Source organism: Hemitrygon akajei, chromosome 24, assembly GCF_048418815.1.
Source record: "Hemitrygon akajei chromosome 24, sHemAka1.3, whole genome shotgun sequence".
Classification (NCBI taxonomy): domain Eukaryota; kingdom Metazoa; phylum Chordata; class Chondrichthyes; order Myliobatiformes; family Dasyatidae; genus Hemitrygon; species Hemitrygon akajei.
In genome coordinates this window covers 46,994,295-47,012,765 of record NC_133147.1, presented here as the reverse complement: position 1 = coordinate 47,012,765, position 18,471 = coordinate 46,994,295, and the positions used below count along the sequence as shown (strand labels likewise).

Below are 18,471 nucleotides of genomic sequence, written 5' to 3'. Positions count from 1 at the left end.
GACTTCACACATTCATGCTTGCATCATCCTACAGCTGTGCAGCAGACTAAAACAAGAGCAGAAGTAGACCATTCGGCCCATCGCGTCTGCTCTGCCATTCAATCATGGGCTGATCCAATTCTTCCAGTCACCTCCACTCCCCTGCTTTCACCCCACACCCTTTCTTGCCCTGGCTAATCGAGAACCTATCTATCTCTGCATCAAATACACCCAATGACGCAGCCCCCACAGCTGCTTGTGCCAAGAAATTCACAGATTTACCACCCTCTGACTAATTTCTCTGCATCTCTGTTCTAAATGGACGTCCTTCAATCCTGAAGTCGTGCCCTCTTGTCCTAGAATCCCTTACCATGGGGGAAAAAAAACTAATCTGTTCAGGCCTTTTAACATTTGGAATGTTTCTGTGAGATCCCCCCTCATTCTCCTGAACTCCAGGGAATACAGCCCAAGAGCTGCCAGATGTTCCTCATATGTTAACCCTTCCCAACAAGCTGCATCACTGCATGGTTCCAGAAACTGCAATGCGGGAGGCAGGAGGGCTTTACAACGGGGAGTCAAAACTGCCCAATGCATCACCGGCATGTATAGAGAAAGCTCTGGGGGTGGGGGGGAAGGGCTTGTAACAGCATGAAGGGTCCCACCCACCCCACCCAAGGACTGTTTGCCCCACTCCCAGCAGGGAGGAGGCTGCATAGCCACCATGCCAGGACCACCAGACTCAAAAACAGTTACTTTCCCCAAGCAGTAAGACTGATCAACACCACCAGCCGCAAATCCCCTCAGTCACCACTGATTTATCATTTCCTGCCGGTCACCTTGTGTACAGACATTCCTGTATCCAGCGTCACTTTTCAATCTACGTATGTATATCTTGTGTATTTATATTGTGTTCTTCATTTTTTTGTGCTGCATAGGATCCCCAGTAACAATTACTTCGGTCTCCTTACACTTGTGAACAGGAAATGATATTAAACAATCTTGAATATCATCATTTATTACATTGCGATTGAACCGACCGACTGCGTTCTCTGCACAGCCGGGTCCTGAACCATAATATTCAATTCCCTGATGAAGGGTCTCGTCCGGAAACGGCGACGGTTTACTCTTTTCCATGGACGCTGCCTGGCCTGCGGAGGTCCTCCAGCATTTTGTGTGCGTTGCAGATTCATTTCCGTAATGCTTTCGTTTAAAAAAAACAATACTCCCTTAGTCAAAAACAACACTGGGCCCGCCCGCTCCCTTCTGGAGGCACGACGCGGCGGTCCCGCCCCCCCTCCGCTCCTGGCAGTTGCCGGGGCAACGGGCGATTCCACGCACAGGAGGGGTGAAATGCATTAGGAGAAATGACTCAGCATGCATTTGTGACCGAGAACTTGAGGTTAAAGGAAGACGAGCAGCAAAAATCAAGCAGAAATTCGGCGCTCAATCTAAGGGATTGTACTGGTATCATCGTTTGTCGGAAGGCAAGGAGTTGTTGTAACACCCGGTATAACCCACTACAGCGTTGCTCCCCTTTTCTGGGATTGTTCCATCTGAGATGGGGTTTGGAAGGACGGGCGGTGTGGGCGAAACCATTCGATCGGGGGGGGAGGGGCGACCGGGTTGTGGATCTCAGGGTGGGCGTGGCTTGAGTGTCGGGGCGGGGGCGGGGCCTGGGCGCCGGGGCGGGGCATCGGCTCTGTGCGGAAGATGCAGCGGCTTCCGAGCTGCGTGGTGGTGCTTGGCGCCTCGGTGAGGGACCGCCGGGGGAGGGAGTGGAGGGAGCGGGGGGCGTCGGGCGTCAGATCGGGGTGATGGTGGGGGCTGGGAGGCCGAGGGTGGAAGGGGCGGGATGTAGGGATGGAAGATGCGCGGGTGTGTGAACGGGAGGGATGGGGGATGACTCGGGGCGGCAAAGAAGTGGAAGAGGGGCTGGAGGAGGGATAAATGATGGGGCAAAGGAGATCGGAGGGAGAAGTGGGAAGAGGCGGGGGGGGGAATCGACGGAGAGGCAGGGCAGGGATCGAGAGATAGATGGGCGGAGGAGGAAGCATAGACGCTCAGAGAGATTTGCAGGAACAAGGAGAGATTGGAGTGAGGAGACGGTGGAGGCTTAGGGAATGAGGGGCAAAGGATGGAAAGACCCTGAGGCTCTGAGGGAATGGTAGGAGTGGGGAGGAATGGAGTAGAAGATTCTGAGGGTATATGGAGTGGGAGGGAGGAGAGCAGACGCTGAAGGAGGGGGTGGAAGTGTGCAGAGGTGGAGGGAAACGGTGAGCAGGGAGCCAGGGAAATTCTGAGATCCTGAGACGGGCAGAAGTGGGCGATCAGTGTTAAGACAAAGGGCCTGTTGCAACACATTCAAAATGCTGGAGGAACTCAGCAAGCCAGGCAGCATCTAAGGGAGAAGCGCTGTCGACATTTCGGGCCGAGTGTCAGGACGAAGGGTCTCGACTCAAAACGTCGACAGCGCTTCTCCCTGTAGATGCTGCCTGGCCTGCTGTGTTCCACCAGCATTTTGTGTGTGTTGTTGATCTATGGAGAGGAGCGGGTGCTTTGGGCTGAGAACCTTCAACTCAGCTGGAAACGTCGACTGTTTATTTATTTCCATAGATGCTATCTGATCTTTTGAGATAGAACATAGAATAGTACAGCACAGTACAGGCCCTTCGGCCCACAATGTTGTGCCAACCCTTAAACCCTGCCTCCCATATAACCCCCCACCTTAAATTCCTCCATATACCTGTCTAGTAGTCTCTTAAACTTCACTAGTGTATCTGCCTCCACCACTGACTCAGGCAGTGCATTCCACGCACCAACCACTCTCTGAGTGAAAAACCTTCCTCTAATATCCACCAGCAATTTTTTTTGTGTCTTGCTCTGGATTTCCGGTATCTAGAGAATCTCTTGTTTTTGGAAGGACTGTTTTGCCTCTTGTGGTATGCAGAGTAAAGGAGGGGGAGTCTAGATGGCCTGCCCTGATACAAAATCGAAAGATTCGTTTAACCTTGTATTGAGTACTGCAGAGAGCAGTGTGTCCCAACAACACCTGTTGTTGATTGGGTAATGGGGGGGGTAGAGAGGGAAGGGGGTTAGAGAGGGAACGGTGGGGGTGAGACAGTGGGTGGAAATGAGGAGAGAAGGGGTGGGCACACTCAGTAATTCAGGAACAGCTTCTTCCCCTTTGCCACCTGATTCCTAAATGGACATTGAATCTTTGGACGCTACCTCACTTTTTTAATATACGGCATTTTTGCCTTTACATAGTTTCAAAATATCTATTCAATATATATATAATTGATTTACTTGTTTATTATTGCTTTGCTTTATTTTATTTATTATTATTTTTTCTCTCTGTGTCGCATTGAACTGCTGCTGCTAAGTTAACAAATTTCATGTCACATGCCGGTGATAATAAACCTGGTTCTGGGAGAGGGGAGAGTGGGGGGAGGGAGAAGGTGGTTGAGAAGTAAGGGGAGAAGAGGTAGGGGAGAGAGAGAGCGGGGGCGATAGAGAGGTAGGGGAGAGAGAGCGGGGCGATAGAGAGGTAGGGGAGAGAGAGAGTGGGGCGATAGAGAGGAGGTAGGGGAGAGAGAGAGCGGGGGCGATAGAGAGGAGGTAGGGGAGAGAGAGAGTGGGGGCGATAGAGAGGAGGTAGGGGAGAGAGAGAGTGGGGGCGATAGAGAGGAGGTGGGGAGAGAGAGCGGGGGTGATAGAGAGGAGGTGGGGAGAGAGAGCGGGGGTGATAGAGAGGAGGTAGGGGAGAGAGAGAGTGGGGGCGATAGAGGGGAGGTAGGGGAGAGAGAGCGGGGCGATAGAGGAGGTGGGGAGAGAGAGCGGGGGTGATAGAGGGGAGGTAGGAGAGAGAGAGCGGGGGCGATAGAGAGGAGGTAGGGGAGAGAGAGCGGGAGTGATAGGGGGAGGTAGGGGAGAGAGAGCGGGGCGATAGAGAGGTAGGGGAGAGAGAGCGGGGGCGATAGAGAGGAGGTGAGGAGAGAGCGGGGGCGATAGGAGGTAGGGGAGAGAGAGCGGGAGTGATAGGGGGAGGTAGGGGAGAGAGAGCGGGGCGATAGAGAGGTAGGGGAGAGAGAGCGGGGGCGATAGAGAGGAGGTGGGGAGAGAGCGGGGGGCGATAGAGAGGAGGTAGGGGAGAGAGAGCGGGGGTGATAGAGGTAGGGGAGAGAGAGCGGGGCGATAGAGAGGTAGGGGAGAGAGAGAGCGGGGGGCGATAGAGAGGTAGGGGAGAGAGCGGGGCGATAGAGAGGTAGGTGAGAGAGAGCGGGGGCGATAGAGAGGAGGTAGGAGAGAGAGAGCGGGGGCGATAGAGAGGAGGTGGGGAGAGAGAGCGGGGGCGATAGAGGGGAGGTAGGGGAGAGAGAGAGTGGGGGCGATAGAGAGGAGGTAGGGGAGAGAGAGAGCGGGGCGATAGAGGAGGTGGGGAGAGAGAGCGGGGGTGATAGAGGGGAGGTAGGAGAGAGAGAGCGGGGGCGATAGAGAGGAGGTGGGGAGAGAGAGCGGGGGCGATAGAGGGGAGGTAGGGGAGAGAGAGAGTGGGGGCGATAGAGAGGAGGTAGGGGAGAGAGAGAGCGGGGCGATAGAGGAGGTGGGGAGAGAGAGCGGGGGTGATAGAGGGGAGGTAGGAGAGAGAGAGCGGGGGCGATAGAGAGGAGGTGGGGAGAGAGAGCGGGGGCGATAGAGGGGAGGTAGGGGAGAGAGAGCGGGGGTGATAGAGAGGAGGTAGGGGAGAGAGAGCGGGGGTGATAGAGAGGAGGTAGGGGAGTGAGAGCGGGGGCGATAGAGGGGAGGTAGGGGAGAGAGAGAGCGGGGCGATAGAGAGGTAGGGGAGAGAGAGAGCGGGGGCGATAGAGAGGTAGGGGAGAGAGAGAGAGCGGGGGCGATAGAGAGGAGGTAGGGGAGAGAGAGCGGGGGCGATAGAGAGGAGGTAGGGGAGAGAGAGCGGGGGTGATAGAGAGGAGGTAGGGGAGTGAGAGCGGGGGCGATAGAGGGGGGGTAGGGGGAGAGAGAGCGGGGGCGATAGAGGGGAGGTAGGGGAGAGAGAGCGGGGGCGATAGAGGGGAGGTAGGGGAGAGAGAGCGGGGGCGATAGAGGGGAGGTAGGGGAGAGAGAGCGGGGGTGTTAGAGGGGAGGTAGGGGAGAGAGAGCGGGGGGCGATAGAGGGGAGGTAGGGGAGAGAGAGCGGGGGCAATAGAGGGGAGGTAGGGGAGAGAGAGCGGGGGCGATAGAGGGGAGGTAGGGGAGAGAGACACCGGGCGATAGAGGGGAGGTAGGGGAGAGAGAGCGGGGGCGATAGAGGGGAGGTAGGGGAGAGAGAGCGGGGCGATAGAGGGGAGGTGGGGGAGAGAGAGCGGGGGCGATAGAGGGGAGGTAGGGGAGAGAGCGGGGGCGATAGAGGGGAGGTAGGGGAGAGAGAGCGGGGGCGATAGAGGGGAGGTAGGGGAGAGAGAGCGGGGGCGATAGAGAGGAGGTGGAGAGAGAGCGGGGGGCGATAGAGAGGAGGTAGGGGAGAGAGAGCGGGAGTGATAGAGGGGAGGTAGGGGAGAGAGAGCGGGGCGATAGAGAGGTAGGGGAGAGCAGGGGCGATAGAGGGGAGGTAGGGGAGAGAGCGGGGGCGATAGAGAGGAGGTAGGGGAGAGAGAGCGGGGGCGATAGAGGGGAGGTAGGGGAGAGAGCGGGGGCGATAGAGGGGAGGTAGGGGAGAGAGAGCGGGAGTGATAGAGGGGAGGTAGGGGAGAGAGAGCGGGGCGATAGAGAGGTAGGGGAGAGAGAGCGGGGGCGATAGAGAGGAGGTAGGGGAGAGAGAGCGGGGGTGATAGATGAAGGAGAGGAGTAAGGGGTGGGTAGAAACTGTAGATTGGGGGGGGGGGTTGCGGGACAAGATATGGTGTTCACACTCCTGACAGTCTCAGTGGATGGGATACATTTACAAGACGAAAGGGCTGCCCCTTGAACTCATGGATGAGCTGAGGAAGTGCCCTTGTGCTAAACTAATTAAGGTCATTAATACCTAATCCTCTTCCACAAAGACAAGAAAAACCTGCGGATGCTGGAAATCCAGAGCTGCACGCACGAAACGCTGGAGGAACAGGTCCTCCATGGAAATGAAAATAGGGTTGGCACCTCGGGCTGAGAGGCTTCAGCAGGACTGGAGAGGAAGGGGGGACGTCCGAGTGAGAGGGTGGGAGAGGGGAGGAAGTACGGGGGGGGGGAGGGGTGAAGTAAAGAGCTGGGAAGTTGATTCGTGAAAGAGATAAAGGGCTGGAGAAGGGGGAATCTGATAGAAGACCATGGAAGAGAGGGGGAGGTGACGGGTAGGTAAGGAGATAAGGCGATTGCGGGGGGAAACAGTAATGGGGAATGGTGAAGGAGAGGGCCAGAAGTTTGAGAAATCGATGTTCATGCCATCAGGTTGGAGGCTACCCAAACGGAATACAAGACGTTGCTCCTCCAACCCGAGTGTGGACTCATCGCGGCAATAGAGGCCATGGATTGACACCCCCTCCCCCCCTTCCTGGTTTCACCTATGACCTACCACCTCCCCTCTGACCTCAACTCTTTCCTTCTGACGCAGGGCGTCAGCTGCAAGCGTCGACTGTTGACTCTTTTCCGTAGACGCTGCCCGGCCGGCTGAGTTCCTCCGGCATTTTGACGTGTGTGTTCCCCTGATGCCCTTCGCCTGTGCATGGCTCTGCCTCCTCCATTTCCACGTGCCTCTGTAAAATTCGAGGCAGCACGTTCCTGGAACCCACCGCTCCAGATATATTTAAAGAAAAATCGTCTCCCCCTCCCGCACGTCTACTTTGAACTTTCCCCCTTCTCACCGTAAACGTATGCCCTCTGGACTTTGACCCCGGGAAATAGAACCCGGCTGTCTTCCCCCTCAGTGCCTCGTACTTTTACAGACCCCCTGTATCAGGTCTCCAGAGGAAACGTGTCCTTGTAGTTCACGCCCTCAAATCCAGGCAGTGTCCCGGTGAGCCTCTTCCGCACCATAAGACACAGGATTGGGCCCTTCGGCCCATCGAGTCTGCTCTGGCTGATCCGAGATCCCACTCAACCCCGTGCACCTGCCTTCTCGCCACGACCTGACCGATCAGGAAACGATCAACTTCCGCTTTAAATCTGCTCACGGAGCTGGCCCCCACCGCACCCTTTTCAAAGCCTTCCTGCACTGGGGTGGTCAGATCCAGGAGTGTGACACTCCAGAAGTGGCTTAACTAGTTTTGTGGTGCTGCAGCGTAACTTCCTGTCTCTTGGACTCCGCGTCTCGACTAACAAAGGCAAGTATGCCACACGCGCCTTCTTTAGTCACCCCGTCGACTTTCAGGGTGCCCGTGATCTGTCTGTAAATCACCGATCTTTTCTGATCTGTGTATCTCGTCAGCTGTTTATTCCCCTCCAATGATGCTACCTGACCTGCTCCACTGGTCTATACCTTCGCTCCATCCGCTACAGGCGGGATTGCCCCAGGGCTGCCCAGTGCCCGTTCCCATTGCGCCACGCGAGCTTAGCGGTTCACGCAACGCTGTTGCAGCTCAGGGCGTTCCGGAGTTTGGGGGTTCAATCCTGGTAAGGAGTTTGTACGCTCTCCCCGTGGGCGTGTGGATTTCCTCCCACCATCCAAAAACGAACCGGTCAGTAGGTTAGTGGGTCACTGTAAGTTGTCCTGTTGTCAGTCGGCGAGTTGCTGGGCGTCGAGGCTCGTTGGGTTGGGAGGGCCTGCTTGCTCCACGTTGAGGGTCTCAAATCAAAAAAAGAATGTCAGCCCGTCTCCTGCTCTACTTCGGGTCAGAGTAGTAACTCCCCTTCTTCCGTCTGGGTCGCTTCCTTTCTGGTCCTGGTGAAGTGCCTCGGGCCAGAACATCGACTCTGTTCCTCTCCGTCGATGCTGCCTGACCTGCTCAGTTCCTCCTGCAGGAACCGGTGAACTGTCTCCTTACATTTGACCTCCCAAAGCGCAACGGGCCGCACTTGCTTGGGTTGAGTTCCGCCTGCCGTTTCACCTGGGTGGCCAGAGCGTTAATCTCTCTAACTTCTCTCCCCTTCTCCCTCTTTCCACTCCCCACTCACTCCCTTCTCGTTGCCTGCCCATCACCTCCCTCTGTTCCCTCACCCCCCCCATCAGATTTCTTCCATTTCAGCCCTTTAACTTCTCCACCTATCACTGCATCCCCTCTCCCCACCCACCCGCCTCGCCTGGTCTCAACTATCACCCGCCATCTTGTACTCCTTCCCTTCACCACCGCATTCCGGGCTTTTCCCCCTTCCTTTCCAGTCCTGAGGAAGCACCTCGGGCCAACACGCCGCCTCGATTCCCCTCCATCGACGCTGCCAGTCCTGCTGAGACTCCCCCAGCCCTTTTACCTCCTCAGGGCGGAGCTGTTACGGGCCTGCCGCTAGCTAACTCTTCACATTCGGCCTCGCAAAGTGCAGCACCTCATACTTAATTTCCAGTGGCCATTTTGCCGCCCATTATCTGTGACGGACCTGTGTCCAGCCGTGTCCTTTGGTGACCGTCTCCGATGTCCCACAATATCACCTCGGTTTTCTTTAATTTACGTATTCAACAAGGACCAGGCCCGTCCAGCCCAACGGGCAGCTCACCTAGTCAACCCGAGCCTAGAGTGTGGGAGGAAACCAGAGCACCCAGAGGAAACCCACACGGTCACGGGGAGAGCGCACAAACTTTCTCTCAGAGGATGCTGGGATTGACCTCTGAACTCCGGTGCCCCGAGCTGTAAGCACGTTTCCTGAGGCAGATTGAAAGGCTTCAGGCCTCTGGGCCTGCACTCGCCAGTGGAAGGATCTCACGGAGACCTATCGACGGTTGAAAGGCCCGGGTAGGGTGGACGTGGAGAGGATGTTTCCATTAGCGGGAGCCTCTCAGAGCCTCAGAGGGCCGACCTTGTAGAAACAAGATTAGGAGGAATCTGTGGAGGCCAAGACGTTTGAAGCGGAGAGTGATAGGTTCTTGATTAGTAAGGGCATCAAAGGTAATGGGGGAAGGCTGGAGAATGGGGTTGAGAAGGGGAATAAATCAGCCATGAGGGAATGGTGGAGCAGACTCTCGATGGGCTGAGTGGCCTAACTTGTTCCTATAACACTCTGTGGACTCCTCAGAGATGGAGTCAGACAGGGATCTTGAGAACAGAAGAGATCCTCTCTTGGTGTTGGTGGCTGTGTGGGAGTGAGGGATCGATTCTCAACAGGTGATGTTTCCCCTAGAACGTAGAAATCTACAGCCCTTTGGGCCACGATATTGTGCCGACTATGTTACCTACTCCAGAAACTGCCTTGAATTACCCTACCACATAGCCCTCTATTTTTCTAAGTTCCGTGGACCTATGTAAGAGTCTCTTAAAAGACGCTGTTGTATCTGCCTCCACCACCATCGCTGGCAGTTCATTCGTAAGAACATAAGAAATAGGAACAGGAGTCGGCCATCTGGCCCATCGAACCTGCTCTGCCATTCAATAAGATCATGGCTGATGTGCTATGGGCTCATCTCCACCTACCTGCCTTTTCCCCATAACCCTTAACTCCCCTACTATGCAAAAATCTATGCAACCTTGTCTGAAATATATTTACTGCTTCATTGGACAGAGAATTCCACAGATTCTGCACTCTCTGGGAAAAGCAGTCCATCCTCATCTCCGTCCTAAATCTACTCCCCCAAACCTTGAGGCTATGTCCCCTCGTTCTAGTCTCTTTTACCAGTGGAAACAACTTTCCTTCCTCTATCCTTTTCATAATTCTATATGTTTCTATAAAATTTCCTTTCATTCTTCTGAATTCCAGCAAGTACAGTCCCAGGTGACTCAATCTCTCTTCTTAGACTAACCCCCTCACTTCTGGAATTAACCAGGGTCGTCTGCACTGCCTCCAAAAGCCAATATATCCTTCCTCGAGTAGGAAACCAGAATTGCACATAGTACTCCACACACCCACCACTCTCTGTGTGAAGAACTTTCCCCTGACATCTCCTCTGTACCTATTTCCAAGCACCTTAAAACTGTGCCCCCTTGTGTTAACCATTTCAGCCCTGGGAAAAAGCCCCTGACTATCCACACGATCAATGCCTCTCATCATCAGGTCACCTCTCATCCTCTGTCGCTCCAAGGAGAAAAGGTTGCGTTTACTCAACTCGTGGGGCGGGTTGGGGGGGCCCATCTCCAGAAGGCGGCCCAGTGGAAGTGTCTGTGGATGGAGTCCTGCGTGCGAGGGGTGGCGGGATACGGCATTGGGATGGGAGGGAGGGTTGGAGAGCTGCTTGTGCCTTTGGTGCCGTCGTCTGAGGTGGGTCTTCGACTCCTTGGTGGGAGAGCAGCTCCGCTATTCGGGGCAGGGGGACTGGAGGGGTGGGGAGGGGGATAGAGGAATGAAGGAATGGGACAGAGGGTAGGGAGGGAGTTGAGGAGGGATAAGGGGAAGAGAGTAGGGGATAAGGGAGACAGGGGTGCGAGTTGGTGGGATGGTGGATGTAGACAGGAGGGAAGAGGGCTGGGAGTTGGTTGAGGAGGGAGAGGGAGGAGAAGGGGTAAGAGGGAAGTAGGAGGGGAAAGGTGAGTGAGGGCAGAAGAGGTTGGGGAGAGGGAGGATGGTTTGGAGGGGGGAGGGCAGCACGGAAGGGGTGAGGGAGTGGTGTAGGTTCTGGAACGGACAGTGCAAGTCGCAGGAATGTGCTTTGGAAGGGGATGTCATGGAAAGCAGAGAATGGAGGCTCCACCATCTACGGGGAGTCTGAGGGTGAGAAGATTACGCTGGGGTTGAGGGGGAGATGTCAAGACTCGGACTGGACAGCGGGCATGACGTGGTTAATGATCCCAATCACACCCCCTCCCCCGCTGGCCTTGACTGGACTGACACTGCTCTCTCTCTCTCTCTTGTCCGCAGGGTGACTTGGCCAAGAAGAAGATCTACCCCACGCTCTGGTGAGGCTCTCTCCTCAAACGCGTGTTCCTCCAGCTCTGCCTTCTCCGATTTGGCAGCTTCCGCCTGCTGCCTGGCCCTGGCTGCAGGACACCCACTTGACGCCTCCCATACAGGGCACACAAATCAGAAGCAGGCAGTTCAGCCCATCTGGTCCCATTCGCCCGCGTTTGGCCCCAGTCTATCCAAACCTTGTTCGCGTCCTTGACCCTGTCAGTCTTTGTGACGTTCCTGCTTCTGGCAACTATTTCCATAAACGGACACCTGGGGGAAGAAATTGTCCCTCGCGTCCCATTTAAAACCTTCCTCGGGTTCCCTTTAAACACTTACTGCACCCTCCCCCCCCCCCCACCACCCCAGGACCCTTTTAAACACTCCCCCAACCCAGGTCTCCTTTAAACTCTACCCCCGTGTCCCCTTTAAACTCTACCCCCATGTCCCCTTTAAACTCTCCCCCTCCCATGTCCCCTTTCAACTCTGTCCTCCCATGTCCCCTTTAAACTCTGTCCTCCCATGTCCCCTTTTAAACTCCGTCCTCCCATGTCCCCTTTAAACTCCGTCCTCTGTGTCCCCTTTACACCCTGTCCCCGTGTCCCCTTTAAACCCTGTCCCCCGTGTCCCCTTTAAACTCTGTCCCCCGTGTCCCCTTTAAACTCTGTCCCCCGTGTCCCCTTTTAAACTCTGTCCCCCCGTGTCCCCTTTAAACTCTGTCCTCCCATGTCCCCTTTATAAATTCCGTCCTCCCATGTCCCCTTTAAACTCTCCCTCTGTGTCCCCTTTAAACTCTCCCCCGTGTCCCCTTTAAACTCTGTCCCCGTGTCCCCTTTAAACTCTGTCCCCGTGTCCCCTTTAAACTCTGTCCCCGTGTCCCCTTTAAATTCTGTCCCCGTGTCCCCTTTAAACCCTGTCCCCGTGTCCCCTTTAAACTCTCCCTCCGTGTCCCCTTTAAACTCTTTCCCACCCCAATGGGTAACCTTTAAACCCTTCCCTCCCCCTGATGGGGTCGCCTTTAAACCCTTCCCACCTCCGATGAGGTGCCTGTAAACCCTTCTCCCCACCCCTGCTGATCCCCTTTAAAACTCTTTTCCCTCCCCCCCCCCCCCCCCCCACAACCGGGTCACCTTTAAACACTTTCTACCCGCCCCCTGGGTCACCTTTAAATGCTTCTCCATGCTCCTTTGATGCACTCAGCCTGGTTCTCCCTTTTACAAGATTCCGGGGGGAAGGGGACGTGTCTCTGGGGCGTAGGGTGATTGGCACATTTTGATATCCTGCTCATGCCCCATTCCACCCACCCCACCCCCACCAGTCCAGTCACCGTGGGTCTGATATTTTGTTTCCCCCCCCCCCCCCGCATAGGTGGCTGTTCAGGGATGGATTACTCCCCGGAGGATACGTACGTGGTGGGGTTTGCCCCGCTCTGCCCTCACCATCCAGGGCCTCCGCAACCAAGTGCAGCCCTACCTGAAGGTAACGCTGAGACCCACTGAACTCCTGCTCCTCCCTTGCCCCCCCCCTCAACCTCACCCTTTTTACTCATCCCTCTTCCCCTCCCCACCTCCCGCAGCCTCAGCTACTCCAGTGTTAACCCTCTGTGCCTCCTTAACCCTCCCCTCCCCACCCCAAGATCTTCCCTCCCTGACCGTCCATCCACTTTGTCTCCCCCCCCCCACACCTCCCGTTGCGTTCCCCCTGTCCCCACAGTCGTTCACCCTCTCTCTGTCTCCCCCAGGTGACCGAGGGCGAGTTGGACAAACTGGACTGTTTCTTCGCCGGAACTCCTACCTGCAGGGCAAGTACGGTGAGAGGGCCAGCTTCCAGCAGCCTGGACCGCCACATTCGCCTCCCTGCACCACGGCGGCCGGGCCAACCGCCTCTTCTACCTCGCCCTGCCGCCCAGCGTCTACAAGGACGTCACCCCGCAACATCAAGGAGGCCTGCATGGGCAAGGAGTGAGTGCGGGGGAGCGGGGAGGGGGACGTTTTTGTGTCGGGTCCCGGCGGGCCGCTTCCCACCCTCCCGCTCCGGTTCGTGCTGCCCGCGATGAGGCCACGCTCAGATTGAAGGAGCAGCACCGTGGATTCCGTCCTCCTGATGGCATAAACTCCTCACCCCCTCTCACCCCTCCTTGTCTCACCTCCCTGGTGCCCCTCCTCCTTCCCTTTCTCCTGTAGTCCACCCCTCCTCTCCAATCAGATTCCTCCTTCTTCAGCCCTTCACCTATCACCTCCCAGGTTCTTAATTCATTCCCCTCCCCCCCCACCCATCTACCTACCCCTCACATGTCACCTGACAGCTTGCCATCCTTTCCCCCCCTGGTGTCCTTACCCCTTTCTCTCCGGTCCTGAGGAAGGGTCTTAGCCTGAAACGTTGGCTCTTTATGCCTCTACATAGACGCTGCCTGACCTGTTGAGTTCCTTTAGCATTTTGTGTGTGTTGCTTGGCTTTATTTTACCACTGATGTGTGAATAGGTCACACTGGAAGGGCCGAGTGGCCTAATTCTTCTCTTTAATCTTTACGGTCACGGTTGGGAGAACACGTTGCTGCAGACGTACGCACCGCCACTTCATGCAGTACCTCCTGTACCCAATGAAGCCACTGAGAGTATGGTCATGGTCTCCTGTTGCTGGAGCCCATCCACTCCAAGGTTCGATGTGTCGTGCGTTCAGAGATGCTCTTCTGCACACAACTGTTGTAACGGGTGGTTATCTGAGTTCCTGTCAGCTTGAACCTGTCTGGCCATTCTCCTCTGACCTCCCTCGTTAACAAGGCATTTTCACCCACAGAACTGGCTGCTCACTGGATTTTTTCTTTTGTTTTTCACACCATTCTTTGTAAACTTGTGCGTCGAAGTCCCCGGGGATCAGCCGTTTCTGCCCCGTCTTGCACCAGCAGTCACTCCACGGTCAGGGTTTGCTTAGATCCCGTTTCTTCCCCCGTTCTGACGTCTGGTCTGAACAACAGCCGAGCCTCCTGACCGTGTCCGCGTGCTTTCATGCATTGAGTCGCTGCCACGTGATTGGCTGGTTAGATATTTGCACCTGATCAAGCGGCCGCCGACTTGTAGGTTTCAGGTGAGAGGGGAATTGGAAACAGAGTTGTCATCGTTGACTTGATAATTTATTTCACCAGGGGCACGCAAATGAAATGTGTCAACAACCAGCACGATCTGAGAATTGTGCTGGGGTGGGGGGGGGGGGGGGGGGGGGGGGGAGGGCAGCCCACAAGTGTCACTTTGGGTCCCCCGACGGCTGGCAGGTTGTGCCCGCGATGGCGCTGGCTGTGCCCGGCAGCGCTGGAGCCTCCACGCCAGGTGGTGACGCAGCCAGTCAGAGTGCCCTCCGCCGTACATCTGTGTCCTGAATCTGAGGCTGGAATCATTTTAGTATTATCTTGAAATTATGCCAGTTGTGAAATACCCTGTTAATTACGTGCTAATGAATATAACCCATAAAATTTCGCTAAATACTAAACGTACCACAACCTTTACTTGGAAACGTTCTAGAGCTTCAACGTATTTACATTGTCAGCGTTTCAAGTTACAACACTGTTACAAGTTGTAAAATAAACACAAAACGAGTCGGTAACTCTTTGTTATGAACCGCCGGCCTGCTGAACGCTGACGCCATCTAGTCAGAACATTTTACTTTTGCCATTGAGCCTGCCAGTTGTTCTGAGTGCCCGCCATCGTCCACTTGTGTTGTGAGTTGTGGTTTATGACGTGCATATTACACAAAAAAAGCACTTAACGTGCAGCGCAGTTCTCAGGCCGTGTAGAAAATTTCCTGCTCGGGGCAACAGTTGGTCTGCACGGCTGTAACGGGGAAAAATTTAGAGGGAATGTTGGCCACATTGTGGGCTAAAAGGGCCTAGTACTGTCTATTCGTGTCCACATACCAGAGATGGACAAAATCCTTAAGGTAATGGCATTAGTAGCATCGTTTGCATTTGCTGACTGATTTAAGTTATCCTTCTGATACATCAGGGTCTTATCGTTACTTATCCTTGGGACGTGGCACAGCAAGTTACAGAAACCAGAGATAAGATGTCATGTTGAGACTTTGTAAAGCACTGGTGAGGCCTCACAGAGCATTGTGAGCAGTTTTAGGCCCCTTATCTAAGAAAAGACGTGCTGGCATTGGGGAGGGTTCAGAGGAGGTTCAGGGAAATAATTCCAGGATTGAATGGCTTGTCACATGAAGAGTGTTTCGATGGCTCTGGGCCTGTTTTCACTGGAATTCAGAAGAATAAGGGGTGACCTCATTGGAAACTATCACATGGCGAAAGGCCTTGATAGAGTTGATATGGAGAGGGTGTTCCCTGCGGAGGGAGAGTCTAAGACCAGAGCACACGGCCTCAGATTAGAGGGGAGTCCTTTTAGAACGGAGATGGGAAGGAATTTCTTAGCCAGAGACTGGTGAATCTGGAATTCATTGCCACAGGCAGCTGTGGAGGCCAAGTCATTGGGTATATTTAAGGCAAAGGTTGATAGATTCTTGATTGGTCGGGGACATGAGGGATACAGGGGATTGGGGCGGAGAGGAAAATTGGCTGAGCCTTGATGAAATGGCGGAACAGACGTGATGGCCCAAATGGGCTAATTCCGCTCCTATATCTTACGGTCTACTGGCTCTGTCAAAGTTCCTTGTTGACTTGGCAAAGCAGCCAGCATACTGCTCTCATTGCTGGTGCCCCAGGAGGCTGCGTCCTCAGCTGGTCCCACTCCCTGTCCACTCGCGACAGCGCGGCCAAATTGTGCTCGTACTCCGTCGGCGAGTTTGCGGGCGACGCCCATCGAAGTGGGCCACGGCTCCAATAACGACGAGTCAGGGTACAGTGAGGGAGCTCGGTGTCATGATGACAATACCTGCCTCAAAACAAAGGATCTGGTCACTAACCTCAGGAACGAGGGGAGGTGCACAGGCTCCTGTTTACATCGTCTGTGCTGAGGTCCAGAGGGTTTGAGAGCTTCATGTGCCTGGCTGAGAACATCACCTATTGGTCTGTCCCGGTCCAACCACATAGACGTCACGGCCAAGAAAGCTCACCAAGGTCTCTGCTTCCTTGGGAGGCTAAAGAAATTCAGTATGTCCCCGTCGACTGTTACCAATTTGTATTGATGTCCCTGAAACTCGAATCTCTGATATACTGTGAAGACTTGCCTAATAAAATCCATTGACAGTTCTAACTCTCTATCACTGTTTTTCCTGTGGTCCGATGTCCACTCTTGTCTCTCTTTTGCTCTTTAGATATGTGGAAAAAACTTATGGCGTCCTGTTTTAGCTTACCATGGTATTCATCTTTTCTCTCCTTATTGCTTTTTCTCGTTGCCTTCTGTTGGGTTCTTTGAAAGCATCCGTTGAGGGTGGAGTATTTAAAGGGAGTCTGAGGGGGAGCTTCTTCACGCAGAGCGGGGGGGGGGGGGTTTCCCAACCTGGGGTCCACAGACTCCTCGGTAGGGGTCCATTTCATTTAAAAGAAAGTTGGGAGCCCCTGGCTCGAGCATGCGGAACGAGCTGCCAGTGGAAGTGGTGGCCGCGGGTTCGATGGATGTTTGATGGATGCGTGGATGGGAGGGGTGCGGTCCTGCAGGTCAATGGTACTAGGCGAGCTGAGGAGGTCAGCATGGGTTAGATGAGCTGAAGGGCCGGTTTCTGTGCTGTGGTCCTCTGTGACTCTGTAATTTTAATGTCACCAGGGGCTGGAACCGCGTGATCGTGGAGAAAACCGTTCGGGAAGGACTTGGAGAGCTCGAACAAGCTGGCTGCCCACCTTGCTTCCCTCTTTAAGGAGGAGCAAAATCTACCGCATCGATCACTACCTGGGCAAGGAGATGGTGCAGAACCTGATGGTCATCCGGTAAGAGGGGGGCAGCCTATCTGAGGCACTATGGCTTGGGGTGAATTGGTTCTACCTGGGGAAGTGCGAAGTGATTTATTTTGGGAGAGTGCAAGGTTCCTGACAGGATTCTTAGCAGCGCGGAGGAACTGAGAGATCTTGGCGTTCATGTCCACGGATCCCTCAAGGTTGCAGGGCTAGTTGAGAGGGGTGGGAAGAGGAGGAGTACGGCGTGTTGGCCTTCATATTCAGGGGGATTGAGTTCAAGAGCCACAGGGTAATGCCCTGGACCGCCCACACTTGGAGTATTGTGTTCAGTTTCAGTCACCTCATTATAGGAATGATGTGAATGTTTCAGAGAGGGTGCGGAGGAGATTCACCAGGATGCTACCTGGATTAGAGAGGGTGCAGAGGAGATTCACCAGGATGCTGCTTGGAATTAGAGAGGGTGCAGAGGAGATTCACCAGGATGCTACCTGGATTAGAGAGGGTGCAGAGGAGATTCACCAGGATGCTGCCTGGATTAGAGAGGGTGCAGAGGAGATTCACCAGGATGCTGCCTGGATTAGAGAGGGTGCAGAGGAGATTCACCAGGATGCTGCCTGGTTTAGAGAGGGGTGCCGAGGAGATTTACCAGGATGCTGCCTGGATTAGAGAGGGTGCCGAAGAGATTTACCAGGATGCTGCCTGGATTAGAGAGGGTGCCGAGGAGATTTACCAGGATGCTGCCTGGATTAGAGAGGGTGCCGAGGAGATTTACCAGGACGCTGCCTGGATTAGAGAGGGTGCAGAGGAGATTTACCAGGACGCTGCCTGGATTAGAGAGGGTGCAGAGGAGATTCACCAGGATGCTGCCTGGATTAGAAAGGGGTGCAGAGGAGATTCACCAGGATGCTGCCTGGATTAGAGAGGGGTGCAGAGGAGATTCACCAGGATGCTGCCTGGATTAGAGAGGGTGCAGAGGAGATTCACCAGGATGCTGCCTGGATTAGAGAGGGTGCAGAGGAGATTCACCAGGATGCTGCCTGGATTAGAGAGGGTGACGAGGAGATTCACTAGGATGCTGCCTGGATTAGAGAGGGTGCAGAGGAGATTCACCAGGATGGTGCCTGGATTAGAGAGGGTGACGAGGAGATTCACTAGGATGCTGCCTGGATTAGAGAGGGTGCAGAGGAGATTCACCAGGATGCTGCCTGGATTAGAGAGGTGCAGAGGAGATTCACCAGGATTAGAGAGGGTGAGTTAGAGCTTTTCTTTCTGGAGTGAGGGAGGAAGAGAGGTGTCTCGATGATAAGAAACTTTTTCCTAGGGTGTAATTTTATGGTGAGTGGGGGAACTTAAAGAGCTAAGTTCTTCACCCAGCGAGTGGTGCTTGCAACGGCCTGTATAAAGGACATTTAATAAATCTCTCAGGTGGGCACATGGATGAAATAAAAACGGAGGGTTAGCTTGATCTTAGGGTCGGCAGCGCATCGTGGGCCGAGGGACCTGTACTGTGCCGAGTATTTTAGTGTCATAGAGTCGTTGAGCAATACAGTGCAGGTACAGACCGTTCGGCCCAATCAGACCGTGCTGGCCGCGGTGCCCACTCAGCTTCCTGGGCTCGGGCGATACCCCTCCACGCTCTGCCCCTCTCCGTCCCGAACCAAGTGCTTCTGAAACGATGTATTGTCCCTGCCTCGAACCACCTCCTCTGGCAGCTCGTT

The 18,471-nt window shown here is 54.7% G+C and overlaps 1 protein-coding gene across 1 annotated transcript in view; it reads left to right on the top strand.

Moving 5' to 3' along the window:
• The window catches only part of g6pd (glucose-6-phosphate dehydrogenase), a 53,892-nt gene that overhangs the window by 13,205 nt on the left and 22,216 nt on the right, over positions 1 to 18,471 (top strand). Inside the window, 11 exon segments of the mRNA XM_073028081.1 lie at positions 10,891 to 10,928; positions 12,286 to 12,310; positions 12,312 to 12,341; positions 12,343 to 12,396; positions 12,659 to 12,695; positions 12,698 to 12,750; positions 12,753 to 12,845; positions 12,847 to 12,878; positions 16,626 to 16,650; positions 16,652 to 16,726; positions 16,728 to 16,786. Of these exon segments, the coding sequence (XP_072884182.1) occupies positions 10,891 to 10,928; positions 12,286 to 12,310; positions 12,312 to 12,341; positions 12,343 to 12,396; positions 12,659 to 12,695; positions 12,698 to 12,750; positions 12,753 to 12,845; positions 12,847 to 12,878; positions 16,626 to 16,650; positions 16,652 to 16,726; positions 16,728 to 16,786 (521 nt within the window).